General features: G+C 47.4%; 1 protein-coding gene across 2 annotated transcripts in view; it reads left to right on the top strand.

Annotated features, from left to right (window-relative positions):
* Window positions 1-26,728, top strand: part of rxraa (retinoid X receptor, alpha a) — a 73,525-nt gene that overhangs the window by 30,766 nt on the left and 16,031 nt on the right. For both annotated transcript variants that reach the window (XM_037483898.2, XM_037483900.2), the window contains exons 3-4: window positions 17,542-17,780; window positions 26,160-26,310. In XM_037483898.2, coding sequence (XP_037339795.1) covers window positions 17,542-17,780; window positions 26,160-26,310 — 390 coding nt within the window. The remainder of the gene's footprint in view (window positions 1-17,541; window positions 17,781-26,159; window positions 26,311-26,728) is intronic.

The following is a 26,728-nucleotide window of genomic DNA, read 5'->3' as shown; positions in this document are numbered from 1 at the left end:
GGTATCAGAAACACTTCACGAGAAAAAAATAGTAAATAACCCTTTGACGATCGTATTTTTGTTACCCTCACAGGAAATTCAGTATAATATTTATACCAAATAATCAGTATAATATATATTGTATATACGTCAGTTGTCTCGCCTGTGCTCGTTGCTTCTCTTACTGCCTGAGATTGAACTTCATCATTCGCAGCTAGAACACGCAGTCAGGTCGTGCAGGAAAAGTATGAGGGGCCGTTTAGGACTTAACTACTGAGACACTCTCACACACACTACTGAGACACTCAACACTCTCACACACACTACTGAGACACTCTCACACACACTACTGAGACACTCTCACACACACTACCGAGACACACTCACACACACTACTGAGACACTCTCACACACACTACTGAGACACTCTCACACACTCTACTGAGACACTCAACACTCACACACACTACTGAGACACACTCACACACACTACTGAGACACTCTCACACACACTACTGAGACACTCTCACACACACTACTGAGACACTCTCACACACACTACTGAGACACTCTCACACACACTACTGAGACACTCTCACACACACTATTGAGACACTCTCATACACACTATTGAGACACTCTCATACACACTATTGAGACACTCAGACAGCATCTCGCTATACAACATGAGAGCATCTCACTATACAATGTGAGAGCATCTCAGTATACCATGTGAGAGAATCTCAGTATACAGTGCGAGAGAATCTCAGTTACACCGGAAGGCATCTCAGTTACACCGGAAGGCGGAAGCAAAGAGCGCTGATTTTGAACAGCGCAATGCGCCAATCATACGCCCTTCCTTCATATGCCTTGAAGTCTGCGGTCGCCCGTCCAAGTTTATAAATACTACCATATTCAAGGGACGGAATGTCATTTTAGGACGTTTTCAGGCGAGAAATTAGGTGTTTAAGCAACATTTCTGCGGTCGGTTTGTTAACATTCAGCCATCGTAAAAAATTCCATGGAGGATGTCGGAGACGTGAGGCGTAGTTAACGGGACCACCTGATGCCCCCAGCACCGGGCGATCAGCCTCATCTCACGCCGCAGACAGCAGCCTGTTCTCGGCCAGACTTCTGTGAAATTGACTACTTAAATTGACACCTACTACTAGGGGGATGTTGGGCCGTCCTGATTTGCAATGCCCTGACGCGTATTTGTCCTCCTTTTTTTTGGAGTTGCGCTGGGAAAACTGTCGCCCCCCCCCCCCCCCCCCCTCTGGCCGTAACGTCTGCGCCACCCCCGCTAACCTGAAACGACTTTGACACCCCTGATTTAGAGCCTCACGAAATATTGTCCTTTTTTATGGTGTTATGGATATGGTCACCCTACATTGTATCTACTTTTCCGTAGCGGAGACACGAGTGGATCTTACAATAGAAATATTCATTAATTAATATTTGGATTTTAATGTATTATTTAATCGATTATTATCCTTCGCTTTGAAGCTGATGCCCTGCTGCCGGTTTCCATGACGGTCTCCCCACAAGACCTTTAATAAAGACACGATTAGTTTTATTCCACAATGATAGACAGTACAATAAGCGCGCACACTATGGATACAGTCTAGTTTACGTATAGTTTATTAAGGTTATGAATTTAAACTCTGCTCGCAAAATAGCCATTAAACAAACACCAGTCTCAGATTAGAGGTTATGAACACTCATCCTAGTTATACTATCGTATATATAACCGCTACGGAAAAGTGGATCGAAGCGGAGCATTTCACGGATGTCTGGCCGAGAACAGGCTGCTGTCTGCGGCGTGAGATGAGGCTGATCGCCCGGTGCTGGGGGCATCAGGTGGTCCCGTTAACTACGCCTCACGTCTCCGACATCCTCCATGGAATTTTTTACGATGGCTGAATGTTAACAAACCGACCGCAGAAATGTTGCTTAAACACCTAATTTCTCGCCTGAAAACGTCCTAAAATGACATTCCGTCCCTTGAATATGGTAGTATTTATAAACTTGGACGGGCGACCGCAGACTTCAAGGCATATGAAGGAAGGGCGCGTATGATTGGCGCATTGCGCTGTTCAAAATCAGCGCTCTTTGCTTCCGCCTTCCGGTGTAACTGAGATGCCTTCCGGTGTAACTGAGATTCTCTCACACTGTATACTGAGATTCTCTCACACTGTATACTGAGATGCTCTCACACTGTATACTGAGATTCTCTCACATTGTATAGTGAGATGCTCTCATGTTGTATAGTGAGATGCTGTCTGAGTGTCTCAATAGTGTGTATGAGAGTGTCTCAGTAGTGTGTGTGAGAGTGTCTCAATAGTGTGTGTGAGAGTGTCTCAGTAGTGTGTGTGAGAGTGTCTCAGTAGTGTGTGTGAGAGTGTCTCAGTAGTGTGTGTGAGAGTGTCTCAGTAGTTAAGTCCTAAACGGCCCCTCATAGAAAAGCATACATATGTATTATATTTTATAAATGATACTGGGTACATTTCATTTTTCAAATACACAAACATTGTCTTTTTGTCTATTTTTTTTCCTTCCCTTTCGTGGATCGTTATCCATGTGTTTTGACGGATGGGCAAACGGACAGATATTTTTAGTCTCCCATGTGGTGCTTCCCGCTGCCCAATGGACAAGTCTGTATTGTAATGTGAGGTGGGCCCCCCGTACCTGTGTACCTGTGTACAGGATGAGACGGTGTGGCCAGTTGTTGTTCCCCTGCGTGTTTACGTCCGTGTTCTATGTTCGTCCCTCAGCGCCACAAAACCAAGACAAAGGCCCTGTCTTCCTGTTTGTATGCTGCTGTGAAGTGTGTGTGTGTGTGTGTGTGTGTGTGGGGGGGGGGGGGGGGGGGGAGATCACAAAGAGGCAGAGTCATCATGAATGGGGAAATCAAACATGACAAGGCGCTTGTGTCGTATTGATCTTCCATCAGGCCCTCTGTTTGAGCTCACCGTGGGGTTTGTTGACGCTGTGGCGTCTCCTCTCTGATTTCCCCTTCCACCGGTTTCACCTCGTTACTTTACCGCCATTTCTCAGCGTAACGAAGACTAATGCGCCAGCCTGCTCTTCTGGCTGCTTACTGAAGCTTTATTTCTGTGGAAACTTTGCCAGGTGAACTGTGAATGAGGCCTACCTTTGGGTTGGAGTTTAGAGTTTACTCATGAGGACACGTGTGTCAATATCTAATCAAACTGCTTGTTTGTTGTTTTTAATTGGGACAAATGTATATTTTTTTACTGTGCCCTTTTGAATCGAATGCATCTGATTTCCAGTCTTAAATTGTGCATTGAAAAACCAAATGTATCAACATTCTTTCCTCCCTTCCTCTTCCTTTCACTCTCTCCTTCGACTCGTCTGTTTTCCTCTCCCTCCTCCCCCTCCCTTTTTCTTTTTCTTGTTTTTTTTCGTCCTGCATGCGATTAGCCCCGAATCACGTTTCCAGCGGATGTCCTCCTCGGCCCGGGCTAAGCCAATAACTGTGGCCTGCGGGATTGATCTTTTCTGCCCGTCTTGTTTACACGGCGAGCAACGACACGTTGACCTCTCACACAGGCGGGGGCTCGCACCGATTGCTCAGGCCAGGGAACAGGGGTTTTCCTCTGATGTTCACGTGCCATATAGTTTCATGGCCCCTGGTTGAAAAGGGGCCCCGTGTGGGAGACGGAGGCGGTGTCGAATTTTGGAGTTCAAAGGTTGTCTCTGAAGCTTTTCTCTGAGCTGAACTTCGAGATCTTTGGGGGGGGGACAGTGTAACGAGGAAGTATTTTCTGAGCAGCTCATTGTTTCTTCCCTTTAATTACAAGCTTAAATGTTGAAACAATCTGCCGTGAGAGGAGCTCCTTTTGATTTTCAGTTGTTCGTTGTCTCCACAACCCTGAAGCCGATCCCCGGTACACGCTGATGGGTAAATGCTGATCTCTTTTCTTCTTCCCGTGACTCAGTCTTTACTGCTTCCTCCATCCTCTGTGCGCATGACAATCATTTGACCCCTGTGACCCCTGGCAGCCCGTCACCCACTAGCTCGCCCTCAATAATGCTCTCTTCATGATGCCAACACGGAGGACTTTGGGATCCCGTTTCCTGTCAGGCATCGCGCTGGCTCCTACTATTTTATCCTTCGTCGTTCTCTTCTGCTTGTTCTGCTCTGTTTTTTTTCCTCCTGTTTTTCCTCCCAGCTCGATCCCTGAGGTACGGAGGAGATGGAGAGAGATAGAGTGGATCGAATGCAAAAAATAATAGCAAAAGAGAAAGCTGAGCTATTCTTCAGGGGATTGTGGGAACCCAGTGATAAAGGCGTGCGTCTTAATCCATCCTAAGGCCTGTCTTACGCTGTACTATGAGCCTTTATGTGATCATTAAGAGTGTGGGCTCATGAGTACGGCCTGCATGCGTGCTTTAGGTGTGTGTGTGTGTGTGCGTGCGTGTGTCTGTGCGCGTCTGTGTGTTGCGTAGCTTTTCTTTTTTTTCCCTGTGTATTGAAATGCTAATGTCGCTTCATCGTGCAATCGCTCTTTTTTTGAATCTCTCATAACAAGGCTGTTAGAGAGCTCTGAATATCTTCAGCGGGAAACTCGGCACCCCCTCTTCGCTTCGACCAACGCGCCGGCCGCCCACAACGCGGCCTAACGACTGTTTTATGGCTTTGTGAGTGTATTAAAAGCACTAATTAATGCGCAGCAATCCTCCCTCTAATGCGGTGCACTGGGTAGCTCTCTTTCTCTCTCTCAGCCCCTGTTGCTCCTCCTCAAGCTTTAGTGGAATTTGGCCGATGCGCTCATCTTGTTGCAGCGCTTTATGAGTCTGACGTGTACGTCTGTAATTGCGGTTATGGGTGATTAAAACTCCCGATGCACCCTCAGGATCTGCAGCCAGCCATCAGTCAGCGTCAGGCCGCTGTCTGCATGAGGGACACGGTGCTCGGCTGGGTTTTCTGTCCCTTGGATGGCGCTGCAGCCCCCCCCCCCCCCCAACCACCACAGTCCACCCTGAAGCCCCCGTTTTCATTGTCAGTGTGTCTATTTTACTTTTATGTGGGTGTTAACCTCCAGTTCACGTTCACTATTCCTACTTGTGTGTCTGGATGTAAACCAACAGGAGTCTGCTGTAGGGATGGGTATCAGGGTTTTTTTTCGGTGCCTAAACCAATACTTTTTTCTTTTTTTAAAAGGACAAAACTATAATTGAAATGCCAAGGCAAAAAAGTTTCTTCAAATTGAACAATAGATTAACTGTTTAAACAATACTGTAAATTTAAATGAATAAAAAACACTTGGCTTCAAACTACGGCTTTGAACTTTTTTACTTCAGACTATGAACAATGATATATATGAACTTGATGTTTCCCCTCTATAAGAGCTTGAAGTGTGAAGAGCATATTGTTTATCTACCGTATGATAGAATTTATTATTATTTCTACGTTTAGTCAACGCTTTTCTGCGTAAAATAAAGACGAAAAGAATCAAACGATCTGTCGTCATTCGCGTGAGGAAATGGAGTCACGTGTCTGCATCTCAATGCGGCTTAATGACGAACAACACCGAAGGACTGCAGCTACACCCTGGGTTTAATACTTCGGTGGGGGGCCGTCCGACGGGAGGGGGGGGACCAGCGGATGCGCGCTCTGTGTCCGCTGGTGAGCGCGTGCTCGCCTGTGTGTGCGCACAGTAATTAAACAGTTGTTCTTGATTTAGATTGTCAGTTGGTCGTTGTTGATGATTAATTGTGCGACAATGACATTCATTCTCTCGGTCCAGCTTCTGAAATGGAAGAATGTGTAAATGAGACATTTTCTGCAGCAGCAGGAACTCTTAAAGAAGAGGTTTTGGAAAAACGTATTCACATGTCAGTTTATGGACCGATTTCTGGCGCCCCCATTGCGCGAGAAGTCACGTAATGTACTCGTTCATTAACCAGGAAGGATGAAGAAAAAGAATCCAAAAGGGTGGCTGTGAGGGAAGTCAAATTAAAACTGGTCTTTGGTAGAAGTAGGAAAGCAGAAAGTGCTGTTGCCATGGTAAATATTTTCCACCATAGCAGAGGTGTTGTTGTTGTTCATTTCCGTGATTGATTGATTCAGCCCCTTCTCTGTCACCCAACATGGATTTATGTTTCAGAGACGTCAGTCATCAGGAGCAGACCATGTCTCTCTCTTTAGTCTAAATGCGTACATCCTGTGAGGATGGATCAGTTAATCCTGTGAGGGTTTGTGGGTAATGCACGCAGACATGGTGTGGTTAAATTCTACTAAGAATAAATTAATAAAAGGAGGCCTTGACACTGCTTCCTTAATTGGCGGTAGAGGATCTGTGACCCCCCCCCCCCGGAGGCGGTGGGTTCTACCAACGCTCCCACGCTGAGCAGAACCCGGTCCCCGGCCGGTCACATGGGGTCGAGTCCAAATAAAACACTCCAGCATGTGTGTGGTAATGAGGAAGCTGTGTGTTTGTGTGGGGGTTATCTGTCAGCGACCTCCCCCCCAAGCCCCCTCCTCCCATTAGTTTGCAAACTTGGCTGCAAAGTTTTATAGTTTTTTTTTTTAACTCCTCTTCTGTTGATGTTTGGTTATTTTCTCTTGTTCCCCTCCAACACAGTGCTCTCGAAGGCACTGAGGAACAGGAGGAGGAGTCTCACAACCCTCTCTCTACCCCGAGCACCCCTGTTAGTCACAGCAGAGTGAGCTCATGGAGGAGGATACGGGGGTCACGAGGGCAGGAAAAATAAGCTCTGTCAAAAGACAGAAATGTCGGGAGAAGAGGGGGGGGGGGGGCCTGGGTTAGGGTCAGCAGCGCTCTGTAATGTACGGGGGGGGGGGGGGCTTGTTGTTGAGTGACAGCCCACGTGGACCACAAACTGGGTACTCGTCCCGTGAGTTTTGTGTTGTTTTCTGAAAATGACAAAATGCAAATGTACAGATGAAGTAGACTTAATGTAAGTGTGACTTTCTTTATTGTTTTGGACTGTGGTGCCAGAGCCCTTATACCTTGAACATGTGTTGCTCTAACATTGGTGCAGTACAGTCTCTGAACAGGAGACTGCACCACTACACTGTACCGAGTCCCCTATGAGACCAACCCTACACTGGTCAAAGCCATGGACGTCCTGCCTCTGGTTTGGCGAAAAGACCCAAACTGAAGCTACCATTTGAAAGTGTCCAGGACCGATAGACCCGAGTTCCATTATTCATTCAAGAGAACTTCTGACATTGTTGACATTTGTTGTATGTGCAGTTTTTAGATGCAGTAAACATTATTATTGACTATTGTTGATCTACTTTCTCTCTTCACTGGAGAGAGTTTAAGAAAAATAAATCCCCCTTAACTCGATGGAAAAACCCTTGTTGGAGCTCCTTTTCAAAGTATTCTGCTGGACAGGGTGTGTGTGGGTGTGTGTGTGTGTGTGTTGGAAAGCAGCCAGTGAAAATACGAGTAAGGGGGGGGGGAGTCAGCAGACTGGCTGTCTTCTGTTCACTGTTGTTCAGATTGACTCTGTCAGGCCAGCCTTTGAGGCTCTTGTGCCAGGTGGTCTGCCGCCCCCCTTCCGCCCCTCTCGGCCTCAGCCACCTCGTGCCCACATCCGGCCCGCGGCGATGTCCTACCCAATGCAGCGGTGTCTCCCTTCCACCAATGGCGAGCCTCGTTGGCTATGGCCACATCGCTGTGAGCCAATGAACAGCACCTGTTTCTGTCCAGCATGGCCCCCCTTGCCAACCATAACACCCGCTTCATTCACCCTCCGTCCTGAAGCCAACCCCAACACCTACTTCCAGGGCACAACATGAATGTGGATTTCATCGCCGGGAAACGGACCGTCCACAAAACCACTTTCCCAGCACTAATGTCACAGCAGATGTGCGTTGCGTCATCGCGTCATCGGAAAATAAGGATCTTGCAGCAAAGCGACCTTTTGATGGGACTGAGGATCATTGTTCAGAGACCCTGGAAACATGACGCAGTCTGTTTTAAAAGTGTCAACCGTGTGTGTGTGTGTGTGTGTGTGTGTGTATACATACCTGCAAATAATTTGCAGTTTTGAAATAAAACAGGTAAGAGAAAAAGATGATACGGTCTTCGTTTACCCTTCAACTTTTCATCTTTTCACTATAAATCACTTTCCAAACGAGTCATGGATGTTATGTTGTCATTGGTGGAAGTCGGGACGTGGATTGATTCGACACAATAGGCAGTAAGAGTTAAGAGGTTGCATTTTGGTTGCTAAGCTTCATTATATGTGCCCCCCTTTTTGGATAATAACAATGTCCTTCACAGAGAGGCCTGGGGAGCATTACAAAGACCCAACACCTGCACGGTGTTTGTGTTGCCTTGTAAACACCAGCTTGTGGTGTTCGTCACGCCCCCCCCCCCCCCCCCCCCCCCCCCCCCCCCATCCCCTTCATAAGCAAGGAGAAAGAATGTAAACTCCAGCAGAGAGAGGGAGAGACAGCGAAGCTCATGCAGGTAGAAAGGAGAAAGTGACGTGTCTTCTCAGCGCATGAAAGACTCACCGCTCCAAACTGCTCCCCCCCCCCCCCTTTCCCCCTCTGGGGAGTCCCAGCGATGAGCGGAGGAGGCAGAGGAGAAGACATGGAGGGAAATTGGAGGAAACGGAGAACGGTGGAGAAAATTTGAATTGAAAACCTGAGGCCGAGCGGCTGGGGAGAGATGAAGAGGGGAGATCCAATCCACAGGACGCCACGTCCTCTTATGGGCCCGCTGATGCTCACGGTGCTTCAGTGGACCACAGCTTTTTTACTTTCCTCCCGCCAACTCGAAGAATGGACCACGCTGCTATTTCGCTGGAGATCAGAGATGCTCACGAGTCCCAAAGCTCGAGTCCGAGTCGAGTCTGAAGTCTTTCGAGGACGAGTCTCAAGTCGAGTCGCACTCGAGTCAGAGTCTCAAACTTGAGTCCTCATCTCTGCTAGAGATTTGTGTTCTTGTTTGATCTGAATCCGTCCTGAAAATCGACACAACAAGCTCAGACCATGTGACTCAGTTGCAGCAGATGACACTAATGTGAGAGAAAATCTCAATCAGCTTTCTTCCTTCTCTGTAACAAGTGCTTCTCTTTTTCTTTATTCTAGCGCAGCCGTCTCTTTAAATACAAATATACAAATACTGAAAGGTTGCTGTTGTGAAACATGGAGATGATTAAGGGATTTGTTCAAGAGACAAAAGATGAATTATGATTAAATGATCATTTAAACGGGACGTATTACCTAAAGAGCCAGTCAGTGCTTTTGTTTCAGGGCTGCATAGATTGAATCAGGGGAAAAATTCTGCTTCTATAAAGAAGTCTGATTTGTTAAAAGTCTGAGAAAAGGACTGAAGAGTGAGTTGAGTTTACGGTCTCATTCGCTAGTTTCAAGTCAATTGATGGTCCATTTAGAGTCAAATAGACCCTAAAGCAAGGTAAGCTTCAGGGCAAGGCTACCGCAAGATTTTATCAAATGCCAAATATGTTTCCATTTCCAGCTTTAGAAAAGGCCTTTTCTCTGTTTTATATTGTGAATTGAATATCTATGGGTTTTGGAACAACATGTTACTTGCTGAAGGACTCGACAATGATAAAAAAAGTCAAAAACGAATTGTCGGTTGGAGCCATGAAATCAAGAATGTTCGAGAGTGATGTGGATTTCTTTTAGCAGATACATGCTCTCATTTTCCCATTTTCGGACTCAATAACGGGCTGAAGCTCGCCTACAATGAAGACCCCCCCCCCCCCCCCGCGCGCGGCGCTTTAGCGAGCAGCTCATCGGGAACCAAAGGGGACGTGAGTTCTACGCGGAGCGCTGAGTGGAACAAGGCTCTGCTGACACGAGCTGTTGTCCATGGGACTTATTGAGTTGAAAATGGGCCAAAGGGTAATTGATTTTGTGCAAACTGGACAGAGCGGCTGTCTGGTGCGGGGGGGGGTGGGGGGGTGCTGAGTAAGGTTAGGGGGGCATAAGTCAATGCTGACTGTATTTTCAAGATTTGTCTTGTAATCAGCCGCACTGACCCCCTCTCGCCCAGCCCTTGATCCTGCAGGTTTTTCTCTTATTTGTTTGCTGTGAGTCGACCCAAAGTACACTCCTCTCTGGTGGCTATGGTTCCCTGCCTCCCCCCCAGCTTCCTGCAGCACGTACACACAGTTTCCAATCCCCCCCCCCTCCGACCGGCCCCCAGGGTCTCCGGCTTTCTCTGGCACTTTCTCTCCCTTCCCAAGTTCAGATCCCTTGTATCTGTGAATCCTCCTTTTTATGTGTCCTTCCATTGATCCATCTGTCACATGCTCTCATCATATCCTAGGCTAGTCTAGGGAGAGCGAGGGGAGGACAGGGGGGGGGTCAACGGGGGCTGGGTTCCGGTGGCAGAACCTTTTTCCATTTGGATTTTCCGATAAGCAGACCCATGTGCCACGGCAGCAAGGTAATCTGAGGGAGGGGGGGCGGATGTTTTAAAGGCTGTATTATCATCGATGAATTCAAGCGCCAAAAAAAAAGGGTTTGATATCGTTTCTGTTTCCCAGAACCTGGATGTGTGAGAGCCGACACTAACTTCTAAATCACAGCGCCACTACTCCTCAGTAACTGGCATAACTATTCTCCCTGCTGACTCGTGTCTGTATGACCAGTTAACCATAGCAGGAATATCTATACGCACATATTCTAATGAATGACAGTGTGACCTGTTTCAATAAGGAAGTACTCTTGTTTGAAACCGTTTCTTTTGTTACCGTTGCCTACCTTTTAAAAAAAAAAAAAAGAAAGAAAAAAGATAAAGCCTCTGGTTCAGTTCAGTACAGAAAGGTAACCTTGCAGAAACGTTGTCTCTTCCTTGAGAGAACCCATGCATCATCGTGGCTGGTTTAATGTTGGCGCACAAAAATAAGCGAAAGCAGACATCAGATGGCTCCCGCTGTGACATTCCATGTAATGTGCGTTCTGCACTCGGGATGTCGCCGCTCGCTGAGTGTGTGTTTATGCCCGGCCACGTGCCTTCAAGTGTTGTTTGGCAGCAGGGCGAGTCAGATAAGGGCCCGTGCCGTGATTTTCATCTCTGGGCGTAAAAGAGGAAGCTCGATGAATCACAGCCCGCCTCGCATTTCCCTCGCAGGGCCTTGACAGCACAAATGCATACAATTATTTTTTAAAATCTTTATCTATAAATATGACGAGCCGACCCGTCGTCTTAACAGGCTGGTTTCCGTGTGGACGTTTCCCACCTCTGAACTCCATCTCTTCTCCGTCAGGTTAAGGTCACTCAAAGAGTTCGAGGTCCTTCAACATCTGAGTTTCTGAACACTGGGTAGATCACAGCCCGACTTGGAGCATTTATAGGTCCGACCTTAGGAGATACCCCCTCATAATGGAGCCTGAACTACTACACTAATACACTGTTTTTAACATTGTTACACCATGGCTTGTGTGATGAATTGCATTCATTAAATTAAAGTTGGACAAAGCTGAAATTTACATTTACATCCCTACTGCACTAGATGAGACACATAAGCTAAAGAAATACAACCTATCTAACTAAACATTAGATATGAATCAAGGTACTCGTACTGCATTGCTTATTTCTCGCCTCAGGTCTTTTCGGAGAAAAGTGTGTCAGTATTGGAAAAAACTGGCAGTGACTGACAGGTGCGTTACAGACTCCTCCCTTCTGATTGGTGATTTGTCTTTTGCCCCTCTGGAATCCTGCAAAGTCATTGGGCGCAGTAAATGAAGCCAGAGGAACCAAATGCATTGTCCCGCAGATTATCCTTCTCATGCACAACTGTCAGTTTGCCACTGGAGCCTTACTCCAGGTACGTAGGTCACCTAAAATGTGACTTAAAGCGCCCTGCTCTGTGGCACCGGCACGGCCTGGGAGCCTGCACATTAATCCCCACGCTATCGGGTTGATGAATTCATTCGGGGGGCGGGTGGTAGACTGAGGAGACTTTAAGGGAGGAATTACATCTTTTAATGAGGGCAGTTGTTTCCCAGGGAAAAAGAATGGGGTTATATCAACACCGTATCAAATGATGGATGTAAGCGACCCACCTACTGTGAAATTACGGGTGGCCTGTTTTGGCTCTTTTCTGCCACTTATCCCACATTAAGGCCCTCTTTCTTTCTTTTTTGGCTCTCTCTTTTAGTGTGTTTGTGTTTGCCGGCAGTCAGAGGGTTGCTTTTGATTTGAGCTGTCACAAAGGTGCAGCACCAGTCACAGCTGCCCCGTTAGATCATATCTCACCTTTACAGGAACAAAGGGCCTCATCACCACGCCTTCTCACTTACTGGGATGAGCATGGAGGAGGGCAATGGGATGAGAGTGAAAATGTCTTGTATAACTTACTCTTCAGTCTTCAGTACTGTGCATTAAGTAAGGCTGGTATGTACATTGCAATGAATTTGATCAGTCCCAGGATTGCATATTACATTTTTTGTGAAGTAGATGTTGTCATGTGAGAGTAAATGACTTTTTCGGCCCCTCCCACTCAATCCCACCACCTCTCCCCTATCCATGGAGCAGAAGCACCAGTCTGGAACATTCACCCTTCCGACCTTAACTGAAGGCCCCAGATGAGTGTGGTTGTGTAGTGGAGAACAGTAGTGACACACATAACGTATCATTTAAAGCACGTTGACGTTGGTACTTCACCAAAAGCACAGGCCGACAAAACAAACTGTGTCTAAGGGTCCAATTGTCCAAACCCACAGTGAAACACACACAAACACAGACCTTCACAGGCCTGCTGTCGTCATGGTGCAGTGTTCTTCACCCCCCCATATAATAATAATAATATTTTTTTACATTCACGACTCTCCACAGCTCTCTGTTGTGTGCACACTCCCACCAGCGCCAGAGATTGCGCGTCTGAAAATGCAAGTGGCGGAGTCCATCCTCACGCTGTTTGGGGATTCTGGGGGTTTTACACAAACGACTGGATCTGGAACTGGAGTTTTCTTTTTAAAACTGTTTTTCTCCTCTTCCATCCTAACAAATCATGAGAAATAGTAATGACTAGTGTTTATGCTTCAAAAGCCGACTCTTGCTGAAAAAAACCTGCTTGAAAATAATGATAAAACAAACAAAGCTGAATAAAGGAAAAGGAGGCTGTCTTATTGTTGACAGGCGGCAGCTTCACCCAGATGTGTCTCTCTCTCTGTTTGCGTGCGAGGAACTGCAGAATGCGACTCACGACCGTTTCATTTCACCCCCCCTACACCCCAATCCCTCCTCTGTGTGCTCAAGGCTCTACGTGAAGCCGTCCTGAAAATAGTTTTTTGTTGGTTTGCACTTGGGTGTATTTGTTTTCTCTGCTCTGACAAAGTGAGGAAAAGAGCAGGAGAACGCGGGATCGGACAGGAGCCACACGAATGTTGACAACAAACTGGCTGCGCCCCGTTTTTCGTTTTGTGACAGATGAGTAACAGAAGAGCAGAGTCAGCTGTGGACTAAAAAGGGAGTCTGCTTTGTGACTTTAAAGGTTTGAGAAAGGGGCAAAAGAAGAAGCAGTAGATCTTTACAGGTGGCAGAGGCAACACAAACTCATGAGCCAGTTCGACCAACTGTTGGTGTAACTGCACCTCTGCAGCCTGCTGAGTCATTCGGAGACTCCATAAAAGCTGTTGACATCTCAGCGGGAGATTTCCGCTGCTGCTGTTGATTCACCTCAGTATGAAGAGGTGGAAAAGATACGTATATTCAATTTGAGTCATGTAGGGCATGAAGAACATATCAGGTTTGTATCTAATACCCAGTATCTTTACTGTAGAAAGCATGGGCAACAATTCAGATACATATATATATATATATATTAAAGCAATAAGGTACGAGAGGCTGTACTTTATCGTCCAATAATCTCACAGTTCGAGGGTGTAGTTACATTATTGAAGATCGAGTACTTCCTCAAGTACCTTATTGCTTTTATAACACGGTTACCAGCGACATTATAAATACTAAGTAAATAGCTGCCTTTCAGCACAAAATGGTTGTAGCCACCAAACGTTGTGCATCACATTCATCACATCATCAGCCTAGAGGAAAAATAGTCCCTGTGCGTGCATGTAAACAGCATTGGGTCCCGCACCGTCTCATTCATTCACATCGTTTATGACGTCCACCTTAATTGTCTGGTTGCGAAAGCTCGCATTGCCTCAAAACGATCATGTGTGTGGGATTTACGGGGGGGTTTTGGCGATCGCCCCCGAGCTAAAAGCTAAAATTTCAACAATCTAACAGGTTACTTTGTGTGCGCAGTGACATGGAACGCTAGGGTCAATGTGAACAGCAACTGTACATTATCGTGACTCACTCTCAATAAATCAGAATGCTGGATTTCATCCACCCGTGTTATAAATATATATACATATATCCCTCCAGCACAGTCCACTATTCACTGCCGGCTCTGTTCAGCCGTGTCCATTCAGGACGCTCTCTACAGGGCCCTTGAAGATCAGTCACTCAGTGTAACTATGGAGACCAGAACATCCTCCTCTTCAACCACTTGTTCATTCCACGAGGCCTTACAGACTCTTTCTACAGTTTGTAAAGAAGGATGACGTACACTGGACTGCAAAAGAGACCCTAGATCAACAAAGATGCACAATACAACCCAAACAAATAGACTTTCCAGATGTTGATGATGCTAATTCTGAAAGTACTTTGAGTGTTCACTGCTTGTTAAGAACACCTTTGCCATCTATGTTGCCACGAGCATCCACAGACGCTATTGGACCAAAAGCCCCAGTCAACTCGCTCCCTTAAACAAACCAAAGCACCAGGTGGGATTCTGCTGGCAAGAGATTTAAGAGTTTGAATTCCCTGTTTAGGGCTCGCTAACTCGCCTCTTGATGCTTCCACCTGCCCCAGTGGCTAACCAGAGCGTGTGTCAGTTCCTCCCCCAAAGGACTGGACTGACGCTTCAGAAAATGATTCATTTTAGGTGCCTTCCTGCCATCTGCAGCTCCTTGGTTGAGGTGAAGGGAAAGCACGTTGACTGACTGCCGGGTGCTTTGTTTGCCAAACCGTTCACACCAGTGGTCCGTCTTCATTCAGTGGCAAAAAGTTGCGGCTTGAAGCAGATTTGAAGCGGTAATTGTATTCCCAGCTCGTTATTTTGTCACAAATCTCACCGCTGGGATCGAACCTGCATCTACAGCCGCCTCCAAAAACGCTTTTATCATGAAACCGAGCTGAGCATCCCATTACAGTCATTTCCTCCTTCGCCGCCGAGCCCGTGACAGATGGCGTCATCGATGTGGAGAGGACAGACATTGATCGCGACATCGCCCGTCAGGAGAGGAAAACACACTCACGCGCTGCGTAAACAAAGCTCTGGACGAACGCCGCCCCCTTTTTCGTCTCACCACCCACCCGCATCTCAATCACCCATTTATCATATTCTAAAGGCTGAAGGCCGGAAAAACAAATTGGCACATTTCTTCCTCTGTGTAATCACACCCAGCGTCGGAACAAAAGAGCGAGGAAGGGAAGCGCTGTTTGGAAACAGGAGACGCCGGCATGGAGCGGTGACGTGATAATAGCACACGTCCGCCTGCGCCCCCCGGTAAGACGGGCCCTAATTTGCTTATTTGTAGCTGTCAGTTGGGCCTGTTGTGTGCCCAGCGAACGCGCCGGCCAAACCGGGGCGCCTCAAGCCCTATCTAAACATGAGTCGGCTTTTTTCCGTGGCCAGCTGCCACTCAGTCCTTTTCACACGTGTTCTCTGAAGACTGCTGGGAAAACACGTTGCCCCAGTCCAACAGGTTGGGGTGAACTGGGGTGCATGAAGACATCCAGAAGTGTGATTGTGGCAGTTGTGCTGTATGTGGGGGACTTTTTTTCAGATTTATCTTTAATTTTCCATCCTCCTCTTACCTTTCCTATCCTCTTTTCTCCTCTCCTTGTTGACCCCTCTCTGCTGTTGTAGCTTTTTCCTATCTTCACCTTGTATACCTATCAGCTCCCCCTCACTTCTCCACACACACTGCCATGTGACTAATGAACCGGGTAAAGAGCGGCGCGGAACAGAGAGAGGGGTAGAGGGGCAAATTGCATCAGAGGTGCGAGAGCTGAAACTTCCCCCCCCCGAGACTAACCCTAATAGCGCTCTCTTTATGGGCCTGAATTAAAACCCAATTGAGAAGGGTTATGGGAATTGTTTTCTCAGGGCGAGTTATTTTATTAATCTATTTATTTATTTAACTCTCCAGGAATGATGTGTGGGGGCGAGTTTCAGGGGGGTGAAAGAGTGTAATCAGAGGGAGACGAGCTGGAGGGGTATCAAGCAGAGGATTAAACACTGAACTAAAACAGCTAGATGCAGAGCCGTTGTGAGCCCTTTATTAAGAAGGGTGTGTGTTTGTTTTCAAAAGGATTGGGCCCGTGTGTGTGTGTGTGTGTCTGTACGCGCCTGCAGGAAGTTCTCGTGAGGCAAGCAGGACGTGCAGGAAGTGTTTTTGCACGGCCGAGCTGCCAGCCCGCCGGCTGCTCTGAGGATTGCTGATGATGCAGGGGATGGAGACTACCCGCCTTTTTTTCAGAGAACGCATGCACAGTCAGCCGGGACGGAGACGGAGCGCTCCAGGAACTCTCAGCTGTCAATCAGCCTGCCGTCAGGTCGGCCAAGGGATCGGGTCACAGCATTCTAGGAAAGAGGACTTCTCAGAGGTGGACTGAGGGCCGCGGAGTTGTTTGGAAAGAAATTGTTCATGTCATTTGTATGTTGTAAAGTCTCCTTTTTGCAAACATTATTTAATAAATGTCCTGTTAAATGAGTATACACAACGATGAATGAATCTACTCACTACTCTGTGGAGCTTTAAAAGCAATGCTCTTTTCATGGGACATGGAAAAAGAAGCGCTGACGAGAATCAAAGGAATGACTGAGACGGTCATAGGCCAAAAGTGAGAGGGACGCGAGGGAGGGGGGGGGGGGGTCGTTATCCCCCCACAGCACGTCTTATCTCCCAAATTGCCAGTGACTTAACTAAGCATCCTCTCTCTGTGCTCGCACTCGTGCCTGTCCCATGACTCTTGTGTAGATGAGAGGGCAGGAGATCTGCACCACCCTTTCCCATCAGCTATTATTATGTATTATACATCTAAATCTCTGTGGCCCACTGCCCCACTCGGCAAGCACATCCATTATAGATATGCATCCTGTCCTCATACATCCCTGAGGGAAGCGCCTGCCATGAGTCAAACTGTTCACCAAGGCTCCGTTGCATAGATATGAGAGAGAGAGACGGAGAGAACGGTTTAGTTGTGTCAGGGTTCTTTGGCCGAACTGTTACATTTTTATGAAAAAGAAACCGTACAATGCTCTGATTCAACAACTGCTTTCACACTTAACCAGATGTGCTGGGTTCTCTGTGTCTTGGACAGGGTTTCTCCAAATGGCTCTGATCTTTCCCTTTTCATCTCAAGGTGTATTTAAACGCCTTCGTTGTCTCAAAACGTGTATCAGAAACATCACCCCTTCTTAAAGATGTTACAATTGGTGATATCATTGAAAATGATCAAATCCTGATGTCTACCGTTTGTTGTTTTTCTCCCCCCTGAACAGACTCGTCGGGCCACTTGTCCTCCTCGCCCCTGGGCTCCCCCACGTCCCACCGGGGGATGCACCCGTCTCTGCTCAGCCCGACCTCCATGGGGCCCTCGGGCTCCCTCCACTCCCCCATCAGCACGCTGAGTTCGCCCATGAACGGCCTCGGCTCGCCCTTCTCCGTCATCAGCTCGCCCATGGGTCCCCACTCCATGAGCTCCCCCGGCATGGGGTACGGCCCCAGCGTCAGCCCCCAGGTGAGGCCCGTGACAGACCCACGGATGGGAAAAGTACATTGTAAAACTACGCCTCCATCCCAAGATGGATGAGGTCAGACTATGAGAGCTCCTAGTGTGCTACTTGGTCTCAGATCATGTTAGTTAATTTGCACTTGGCTTTGGGAAGATTCTAGTGCGTGCAACAAAGGGGTTTCATCTAAGTTTTGCCCCTTCAATTGAAATATTTTTTTTATGTTATTCACTACCATTTATAGAGTCTACTCCTCTACAGTCCAATTAAGATCATCTCCATTAACTGGTTACAAAAAACAATGACAACGTACAAAATCCCACAGGGGCAGCTTATCATCACGTCTTTCAAACAGTGTTCAGCCGTCTTAGAAGTGCAGATTTCAGTCGCTGCACACACACACACACACACACACACAGTTTTCCCAAGCCAGGCCCCAGCAGACAGAGGCCCTGCTTGACCCCATGCCACAGTTAATCAAGACCCATTCAGCAGGGATTCCACAGTACTTTGCTCTGTCACTCTCCCTTCTGTGACTGCGGCCCATTTGTCACTCTCCCAGACGCCATATTTAAGCAGTCTCCTCCATCCTTTCATTCTTCTTCTCTCTCGCTGTCCCATTTCCCTATGTTTCTTATTGCATGTCTCTTTCACACCATCTCCATCTCCGGTCTCTTCCTCTGTTTTTATTCCATCAATAAGCCTCATTTTCTTCGGTATGAATAAAAAAACACCCACAATTAAGACATCAAAGCCTGCCATGGCCCAGTTTTGTCTGTAGCCATATCTAAAATTGAAATGGTCCCCCCCCCCCACCCCGCCTCCCTGCAAACTGGCTCGTTTTCTTTGTGCTTGCAAATAATTGTGTTCGTCCGCGTGATGCTATTTGGTTCTCCCTCTCATCGCTATTGTTGGGCTTAACGGCCGAGTGTCCCACATGTAATGGAGTTATCGGTGGATTAGGGGCACTTTCAGAAGGCGGACATTCTTTCGTTGCTAAAAAGACCCCCACCACCGCCCCCTGCCCCTCCCCCACCCTGATTCCTCCACACTTTTTAATTCCGACACTTTCATCTGTGCTGCTCTGTATGCAGGAAGGACGCTAGCACTTGTTAACAGCTGATGGTCCGTCTCTTGTCTGCAAATCTTAAACGGGAGCTTCAGGGACCTTCCTGAAGTACTGATTCACCAGGCTAACACCTCTGAATTATGGCTATCATGAGAGCTTGTGTTTTCTGTGTACTTATGCTGGCTTCCTGCCCCTTTTGGCACCGCGGTGTGAAGAGCAGGTAGCAGCTGTTTGTGCGCTGCGGTACGTAGAGTAATTACAGCGTGTGTTCAGCCTTGTCTGCTTTGCACTCGTTATCAGTGCTGCACCTTTTGAACTCTGAGAAACAGCTGGTGTAAAAGCATCATTACCTCCACCAGTTCTCATGTGGACTTCTTTTTCTTTGGTTGCAATGTAGGGTTTACCATTTCATTCTTTGAGATGTCAAATATAGACACATGGTTGTGACTCATCATGGCAACCTGTGAACCTAACATAAGGGCAAAAAACGATAACTGAAATTTCAGTATCTGAAATGTATCTATTCCTTCAAGAAATACAAATGCAGTTTTCCAGTTCAGTGTGTTCTGGTGAGGGTGAGGAAATGGGCCCCACCCTCCACTCCCCACCCGTTTCACTAAGCCAGTGTGTGGTAAATCTGTATCTCTCACTCTCCAAAATCCGACTGAAAAATGGTAAGCTGCCTAATCCTGAATGGTTTTGGGGTAAAAATTGAATATTCACCACAGACAGTAATGCAAGTTGCGATTGCTTTGGTCACAATTTCAATATTTCTGATAACAACTTTAAACTCTTTAATGATGCCAATTTGAGTTATTACAGTTATTTTTTACCATAGTTCCTTCCTAATTTTATGTTCATACACAAGCCTTCACATTAAAGATGAGAGTTGAGAAATATACTATAGTATACAAAATATAGAAGTATACACATGTATATGTGTATACTTTGTATACTGTTTACTGTGTACTGTGTAAACATTGTTTGTCAAATACTATACTTGTATTTACTGCTCATGAATGCTAAAGCGGGGGATTATTGATATATGGTCAGAAATGATGGTCATCGAAGTGTCACAACTGTAAAATGTTGAAATATCTGGTACCCGGCTTGCAACTCCCACCGGTACCAACCTCGGGAGAATTTGAGCCTTTACAGTGTGGAAGCTGCTGACTGATGCTGAGCGAGGGCAGAACGAGGGAGAGAGAGGGTCCTTTAGATGCACAGGAATATCAACCCCACAGTGGAAATCCCCTACTCTGGTCCTCATTAAAACTTGAGGGATATCCAATGAGAAAAGCCAAAACAATGGGCCTTAACTGTCCACCACATCAAAGATGTAAATGACAACAAGATGAGAGCAGAAGAAGGAATGAACAAAACTCCCTTTCCCGCCGAGATCTCACATCCTGCGCCGGCCAAACCACCACACCGAAGCGCTCCTTTATCGTCAGCCAGTTCTTTTATCTCCAGCCACAGTACGTCTTCTCCTTGAGCGCCCAGACCCAGCAACGCGCCGCGCTGTGCGTCCTTCTCGCTTTGTCACGTCTATTGTCTCCATCCCGATTCCCAGCTATCTGCTGGCCTCTGCATTGTTCTGGTGAAGGCCACACACTCATTTGGACATAAATACGTTGCAAAATTGCGCACACATTGTCTTTCGTTAGGTGGTTTGTGCCGTTATTGTGTTTGTCATCTTGTTTTTTTTAAATGTTGTCCTGGCGCAGTATGAAGGGGAGAGGGTGGGAGGCGACGCCAAACCACAGCTGATGTCCAATAGGATGAGACCCGTCCGTGGTCACGTCCGCGGGCTTAAACTCCCTGACGAGACGGACCGTTTCTCCATCACAGGCTCCGCAACTCCCCGAGCATCTGGGAGGGATTACACACATTTTGCACTTGCAGTGACAATGGTGAGAGTTGTCTGGCTGTCAAAAAAAAAAAAGCAAGCCTTCTGGCTTCCCGCCCTCTCCCATGGAAACCTTGCTGGGAATCCTAAACCAGCAACAGGCCTCCAGCGCCTTTCGATGCGCCGCAGAAACTCGCATACAACACCGGCTTTAATAAGTTCTAAATGAGAGGCGGCGCTGATGTCATGCGCCGCCTCCGGGTACGTCGTATTTGGGCGAGGGTCGCTAGGAGACCGGAGCACAACACGCACTCGAGAGGGGGTTGGGGGGAGGGGGGCAGTGGACCTCAGCCTCTTCCTGTGCGGGAGCAATAAAGGTCCATTCGGCCGCTGTGGTGTCCGATGGACCCGGCTGCATCACGGTGCCATTGCTCTAATGGCCGCACACAGAGGCTGTGTGTGGCGTCCCAGGGGACCGGTTAAGGCTCTCCGACGTCAATCAACCCTCAAATGGACGGGGGAGAAGAATGCTGTTAGCCAAAAGCTGTCTCCAGGTAGCAATTACAAGCGGTTTAAGAGACCGCTCCGTTCATTTAGCACACAGCTCCTTTAGTTCTTAGATCTTTGTGGACCAAACGTTGCCAATTTTTATTTCAAAATGTCACTGTGTTGGAGCCTGTTTCCCGCATCTGTTTTTGTATCAAAACGGTTCCAGCTGTTAAAGGACCAAATCTCCTTTTCTTCTCCGTAAGGCTTTTATTTTCTGTAACATAAGCAGGAGGTTTTTCTTTGTGAAAAGCCACTGAAGCACAGAAAGCCGGGCCAGTCGACAAGAACGTCAATAAATACTGCAAATTGTGAAGAGCCGTCCTGTGGCAGCCTCCAGCACAGGTACTTTCCAAAGGTATTTCTTTGCGGCCGCCGATACCTTTCCCTGAGAGACTGCGCGCTTAAAAAAAAAAAGGTGATGTATGTAATGTGACAGCGCGGGGGCCCTGCAGGGTGGGGCCCCACAGGAGACAAGCCATTGAGGAGGTGGCGGCTATGAGGGATAGAAACGGTGGGACTGGCGTTAGGTTTCAGAGAGCAGCCACCTAACGGCGGCCCGAGGCGCTGCGGTTGAAATGCCTCGGGGAGCAGGCATTCTTCTAAAGCTCCGAATAATCCCTGTATGGCTTTTAATTGCATCTGGCGGTGTGATCTTACTGTAACTCAATACAGTCTGTGGAGAGACGTGTTCGCCGTGGCATGTCTGCAAAGTGTATGGGCACCAACCATGGGACCGATTGCACAGAACTTTGAGTCATGGACGTCCGTCAACACAGCAACTGTGAAGGCGGGACATGAGTAGCACACATGGAGCATACGGCTTCATGAAACGTTGTTAGCATGCAGACTCATAGTATACTATTAATTGCTTTGGCTCACGTAAGCAACTTATTCTACAATTATTGTACTTATTCTACACTTCTATTCTGAAAGACGTATTCTGAAGGCATAACGGCATGTTCATGAGCATTATTTGGACACGCTTAAAGTCATTTTGAATATTTTTGTTTCTCACGGCCTCTGGACCAACCAATGGACAGGTTGTTAGTAGAGTCGACTTCCTATTTGAACGGCTGATAGACGCCGTGTCACACTGTTCACCTCCCGACTGATCGGAGCTCACTCATACTGACTTTAATGACAGGTCACCACCACAGCACACATATAAAAACAGTTACTATTGGCATTGATGCTAAAATCACCCACCATTAGACAAAAACAAACCTGACCCCTCAGGACTATTTCATCTTTTTCTTCATTTTGTTTAGTTAGAGTTTGACATTTGTCACACAAGCCCCAACAAATAGAACTAAACATCAAAGTTTGTATGAGGTGCAGAAGTAGATAAAAAAGTTTGAGATTTACTTTTAGGAAAGTCATGTCCCGAGGTAAAAAGGTGACGCTAGCGACCTCGTCCTCGCCTCTCAGGAGGCGGGCGGTTGAGTAACAACGCAGGATTTGTATTCTGTCCACTCAACACTAGCATATACGTTTTTTTCGGGGGGGTGGATTTGCTTTTTAGGGCTGGGGTGGTGCAGGGGGTGGGGGGGGGGGGGGGGGGGGCAGAATGCATTCTGAGAGAACACTTCGAAAAGAACTTTCTCTGCGTCCTGGAAAAGGTGCCCTTGAACTGCAGAAGCTTCTGAAGCGCCGAGGAGTGGTGCGTCGGCCCGGATTTGAAGTCTCCGTTTGAAGTGTCTTCATGAGCCGAGTCTGTGCTCTGACTCCCTGAGTCGAGCTAAGCTCGTCTTAAGCAGAGGCCTCCGCTGTCTCCTCCTGCCTTCTTGTCTCCCCTGCTCCCTCCGGGGGAAGGCTTGCTTTCTGTTTCACCACCTTGTGTGCTGCCGTAGCATACTAATGGTCTAAAAGGAGCCGCTCTGCTGCCAGCATGGCTTCCATCTATCAAAACGGAGGAGCGTTGAGGAGGCCTCCGAGAGCCAGAGGCCGACTAACGCCGCCCGTTTGATGGGTTGTTGGCGAGATCATGGCTTATTTACCTTTCGTTTCATCACAATGAGATGGATCGCTGAACGTTGCCTTTTATCTTAAGCTTCCATTGGGTTTTTTTGGCTCAATGATTTGAGAAAATTTGGAATTGATTCTAATAGTCAAACATTTGCTGGTTCCAGTTTCTCAAATGTGAGAAGATTCCTCCCTTGGGCTCTGGGAACTAGAAATCTGAATAGCTTCATCTCGGAGTCCGCTCTTATTGCACTGTGTGTTTGCATTTGATTCAGAGTATTAATCCGTCCTCTGTTAACACGTCTGAAATATCCCAGCTATTACTGCTCGCTGCAGCCAGCGGGGCGGCACAGGACGTGTAATGGCATGTATCGTTTCTGCACTGGATGTACCGATCATTAGGTAACAGCTATTCAGAGTAATTCAGCCGGAGCGCTTCCAGGCGCTGTGCGTTGTACTGCAGGGTCTCTTGTGTGCTACATTTCCTTGATGTGAAAACGGCCCTCATTTGTTTTCCCTCTCCTTCGCTCTGTAAAGAGTCTTCAATCGGAGCCCTTTGCTCTTCTAGAAAGAAATAAATGTATGTAAAGAAGCACCGATGTGCTTCCCCAAGACGACGAGGCGGTGCACGCAGCTGGCATTCCTCCCAGGGATGGGTCACATGTATGTGTTTCAAGGGGAGGGCCCATGTATTCTATTTCCAGAACCCGTCCTGAGCCACTTTAATCCCCCCCCCCCCCTTCCTTGCCTCCACCCCCATGGAGCAGAAGAGAAAGTAAGTCTCCCACCCGCCCCTCCCAAAAAAAAGTTTGCCTACCCAACCGGGGCAGGGTGGGGAGGGGGTCGGGGGGGGGGGATCAATGTTGCAGGGATTGAGTTGCAGGTTTTCCCAAAAATAGATTCCCTGACAGAAAAAGCGCCGTGGGCTCGCAGACAGAAGGTTCGGTAGAGACGGCACGGGAGAAAACTCCGAAATTAAATCAGGAACTTAACTGAGGTAAGACCTCATGCTGTGTGTTTGTGTGGGCCAATGTGCAGAGAAGTGTGTGTGTGTTTGTGCGCATGCTGCTGCAGCAAGTTCCAAACACACAATTACGCTTTTTTTCTTTTTTGGTGTGCTGCACAGGGATCGTCTTACTCTTAACAAGAAGGGCCCTATTTGGCTAAAACATGATTAAAATAATGCCTCTTCCTGTCTGAATACATTGAAATGGTGCACATCACATATAAAAATACAAACCTTGGCTTCTTCTGTGATGTATGCAAAAGATCTCCTCATCGGTAATACTAATAAAATAATGTATAAAATACCAAACAAAAAGCTCTGCAGCATAAAAAAATAATCTTTTTTTTTCTCCCAAAGCTTAAGCTTTGCGTATGTGTTTGCGTACAGTTCAGTGTGTACTTGTGTAAACGGGGTGTGAAGAGCAGGCCGGTGGGGGATGGAGGTGTCGGGGTGTGAATCGAACATTCTCATGTGGAGGTGGGCTTTCTTTAACCTTTTCAACCCGCCGAAACCACCACACTCAAACCAGCATTGGCTTTATACATCCTAAAATCCTAGCCAAGTTCCCATGACACCACACATGCCACAATGAAGTATGTCGAACGGAAGGACATGGGCGACAACTTCGATTTTCAGTTTGGTGTGATGGTGTTTGGAGTCATTCTATAGAAGTCATCCATGCTGAAGCTTCTTTTTTTACTTTTAAGCCATTTAGAAAGAATCAAAAATCCAAGTGTGAGGTGGATTGGAAGGCCCACAGCAGAGAGTGTGTCTACTTGTCTTTGTGCACATGGCTGTGTATACATACGCACGTTCATGTAGTGTATCCAATGTCTCCATCAGACGGCAACCTCTGAAAAGAGAAGCTAAGTGCCCTGAACTTGCATTCTCTCTAATGGCCGCCAGGGGGCGACTGCAGAAAGTAGTCAGATTGTACAAAAGTCTACGGGAAATTGACCCCACTTTTCTCTTGACGTATTAACTCAGTAAACTTGTGCTATAAGGATCTCTACCAGGGTTTATGTTTAGGTGAGCATGCAATTGCTGAGGTGGTGTCATAATTCCTCACATTCTCTCACACATTCTCATGTGCATGTTTTTGTTAAAATATGTATTTCACATTTATAGTCGGAAAATAGTCCCGTCTTAGTTACCTCGAGCCTTCGGTAAAGTTTCTCCTTAAATAACTTTGGCCTAATTTATTAGTTGTGAGGTAATAAAAACAATGTTTGTCTACATGAGCACATGTCTGCTCTGAAGACTCACCACTAATATGTATATTCTTCTATTCAATTTGACAATTCAATTGTATTTCTAATTTGTAATTCTATTTCAATTTGGTTCTTCCCCAGGTGAAATATCCACTTCTTCCTTTAACAGGATGCTGCTGATGGTGAGCTTCAAAAGCTCCTGTCTCCTTTGGTACATCTAGTGTTTTAGTATGATTCATATCCACCCTCCCAACATTTATGTACCCTGAAACAGCATGGTGCTAGTTAGGATAATTAGTCTCCCCTTGCTCTCCCCTTTTAGCAAGAGTTAAAAACAGAGGTCACTTTGGGGGGGGGGGACTGAAGCCTGACGCTGGGCTGCAGCTCTCACCGCCGCTAAAACAAATGCCGCCTCGTTATTCCGCTGTACTGTTGAATTTTGCAGAGGACTTCTGCTAGCGCCGAACATTTGGGGAGCAAGCGCGGCTCGTCTGGGGCATGAATAAAAGAGAAGCTGGGCCGGAGTGGTGCGGGATCCTGCTGTGCCAGATTTAGATCAGAAACAGAGGGAGGAGACGGAGCTATGGCCGACCATCTGCATCAAGTGTCCACATGTAGTTGTGCCTGCATTCCACTAGATGAAAAAAGTCTTGCGCCAAGTGTGTGTTCCTGTATCACTTTGGAGGGGGCTGCGTTGTGACCGGTCGTCTGTTTTGTGTTTTGTGTGTGTTGATGTTCCAGCTGAACTCCCCGATGAACTCGGTCAGCAGCACGGAGGACATCAAGCCCCCGCTGGGCCTCAACGGCGTGATGAAGGTGCCCGCCCAGCCCTCGGGCACGGTCCTGTCGCTCACCAAGCACATCTGCGCCATCTGCGGCGACCGCTCCTCAGGTGAGGGACCCCCGCGTGGGAAGCAGTGTACAAACGTGTACCTCGCCTTTAGGAGGTTGATCATGAACAGATGGGATGACTCGAGTTAGTTTGAAGTAACTACTTAAAAAAGGGAACCCGAGTCTTAGATTTAGGGTAGCATACAAAGAATCTCTCAACAGCTGAGACCATCCAGCTTGTCCGTCAAGCTGGGGCTTTGACCAAACTAAGAAACGTCCTCCAAGGAGCCCCTCTGGCAGAGCTACGCACCGCACCCACTTTGCTGTGCGGGATCTTCCTGGAAGCGCGAGAGAGTCAGCAGAGTTGTGGGCTGAATGGCCGAGGAGGCCGCAAAGAAGCCGCTCCTGAGAAACGGCACACAGGCAGCAGCACGTGCAGAGGGCTCGTGACTGGAAAACTGACATCGAGAGGCAAGGAA

The sequence above is a fragment of the Pungitius pungitius genome, chromosome 18 (assembly GCF_949316345.1).
Source record: "Pungitius pungitius chromosome 18, fPunPun2.1, whole genome shotgun sequence".
Lineage (NCBI taxonomy): Eukaryota > Metazoa > Chordata > Actinopteri > Perciformes > Gasterosteidae > Pungitius > Pungitius pungitius.
The sequence above is the reverse complement of the archived record's forward strand: the minus strand, read 5'-3'. Positions and strand labels throughout refer to the sequence as shown.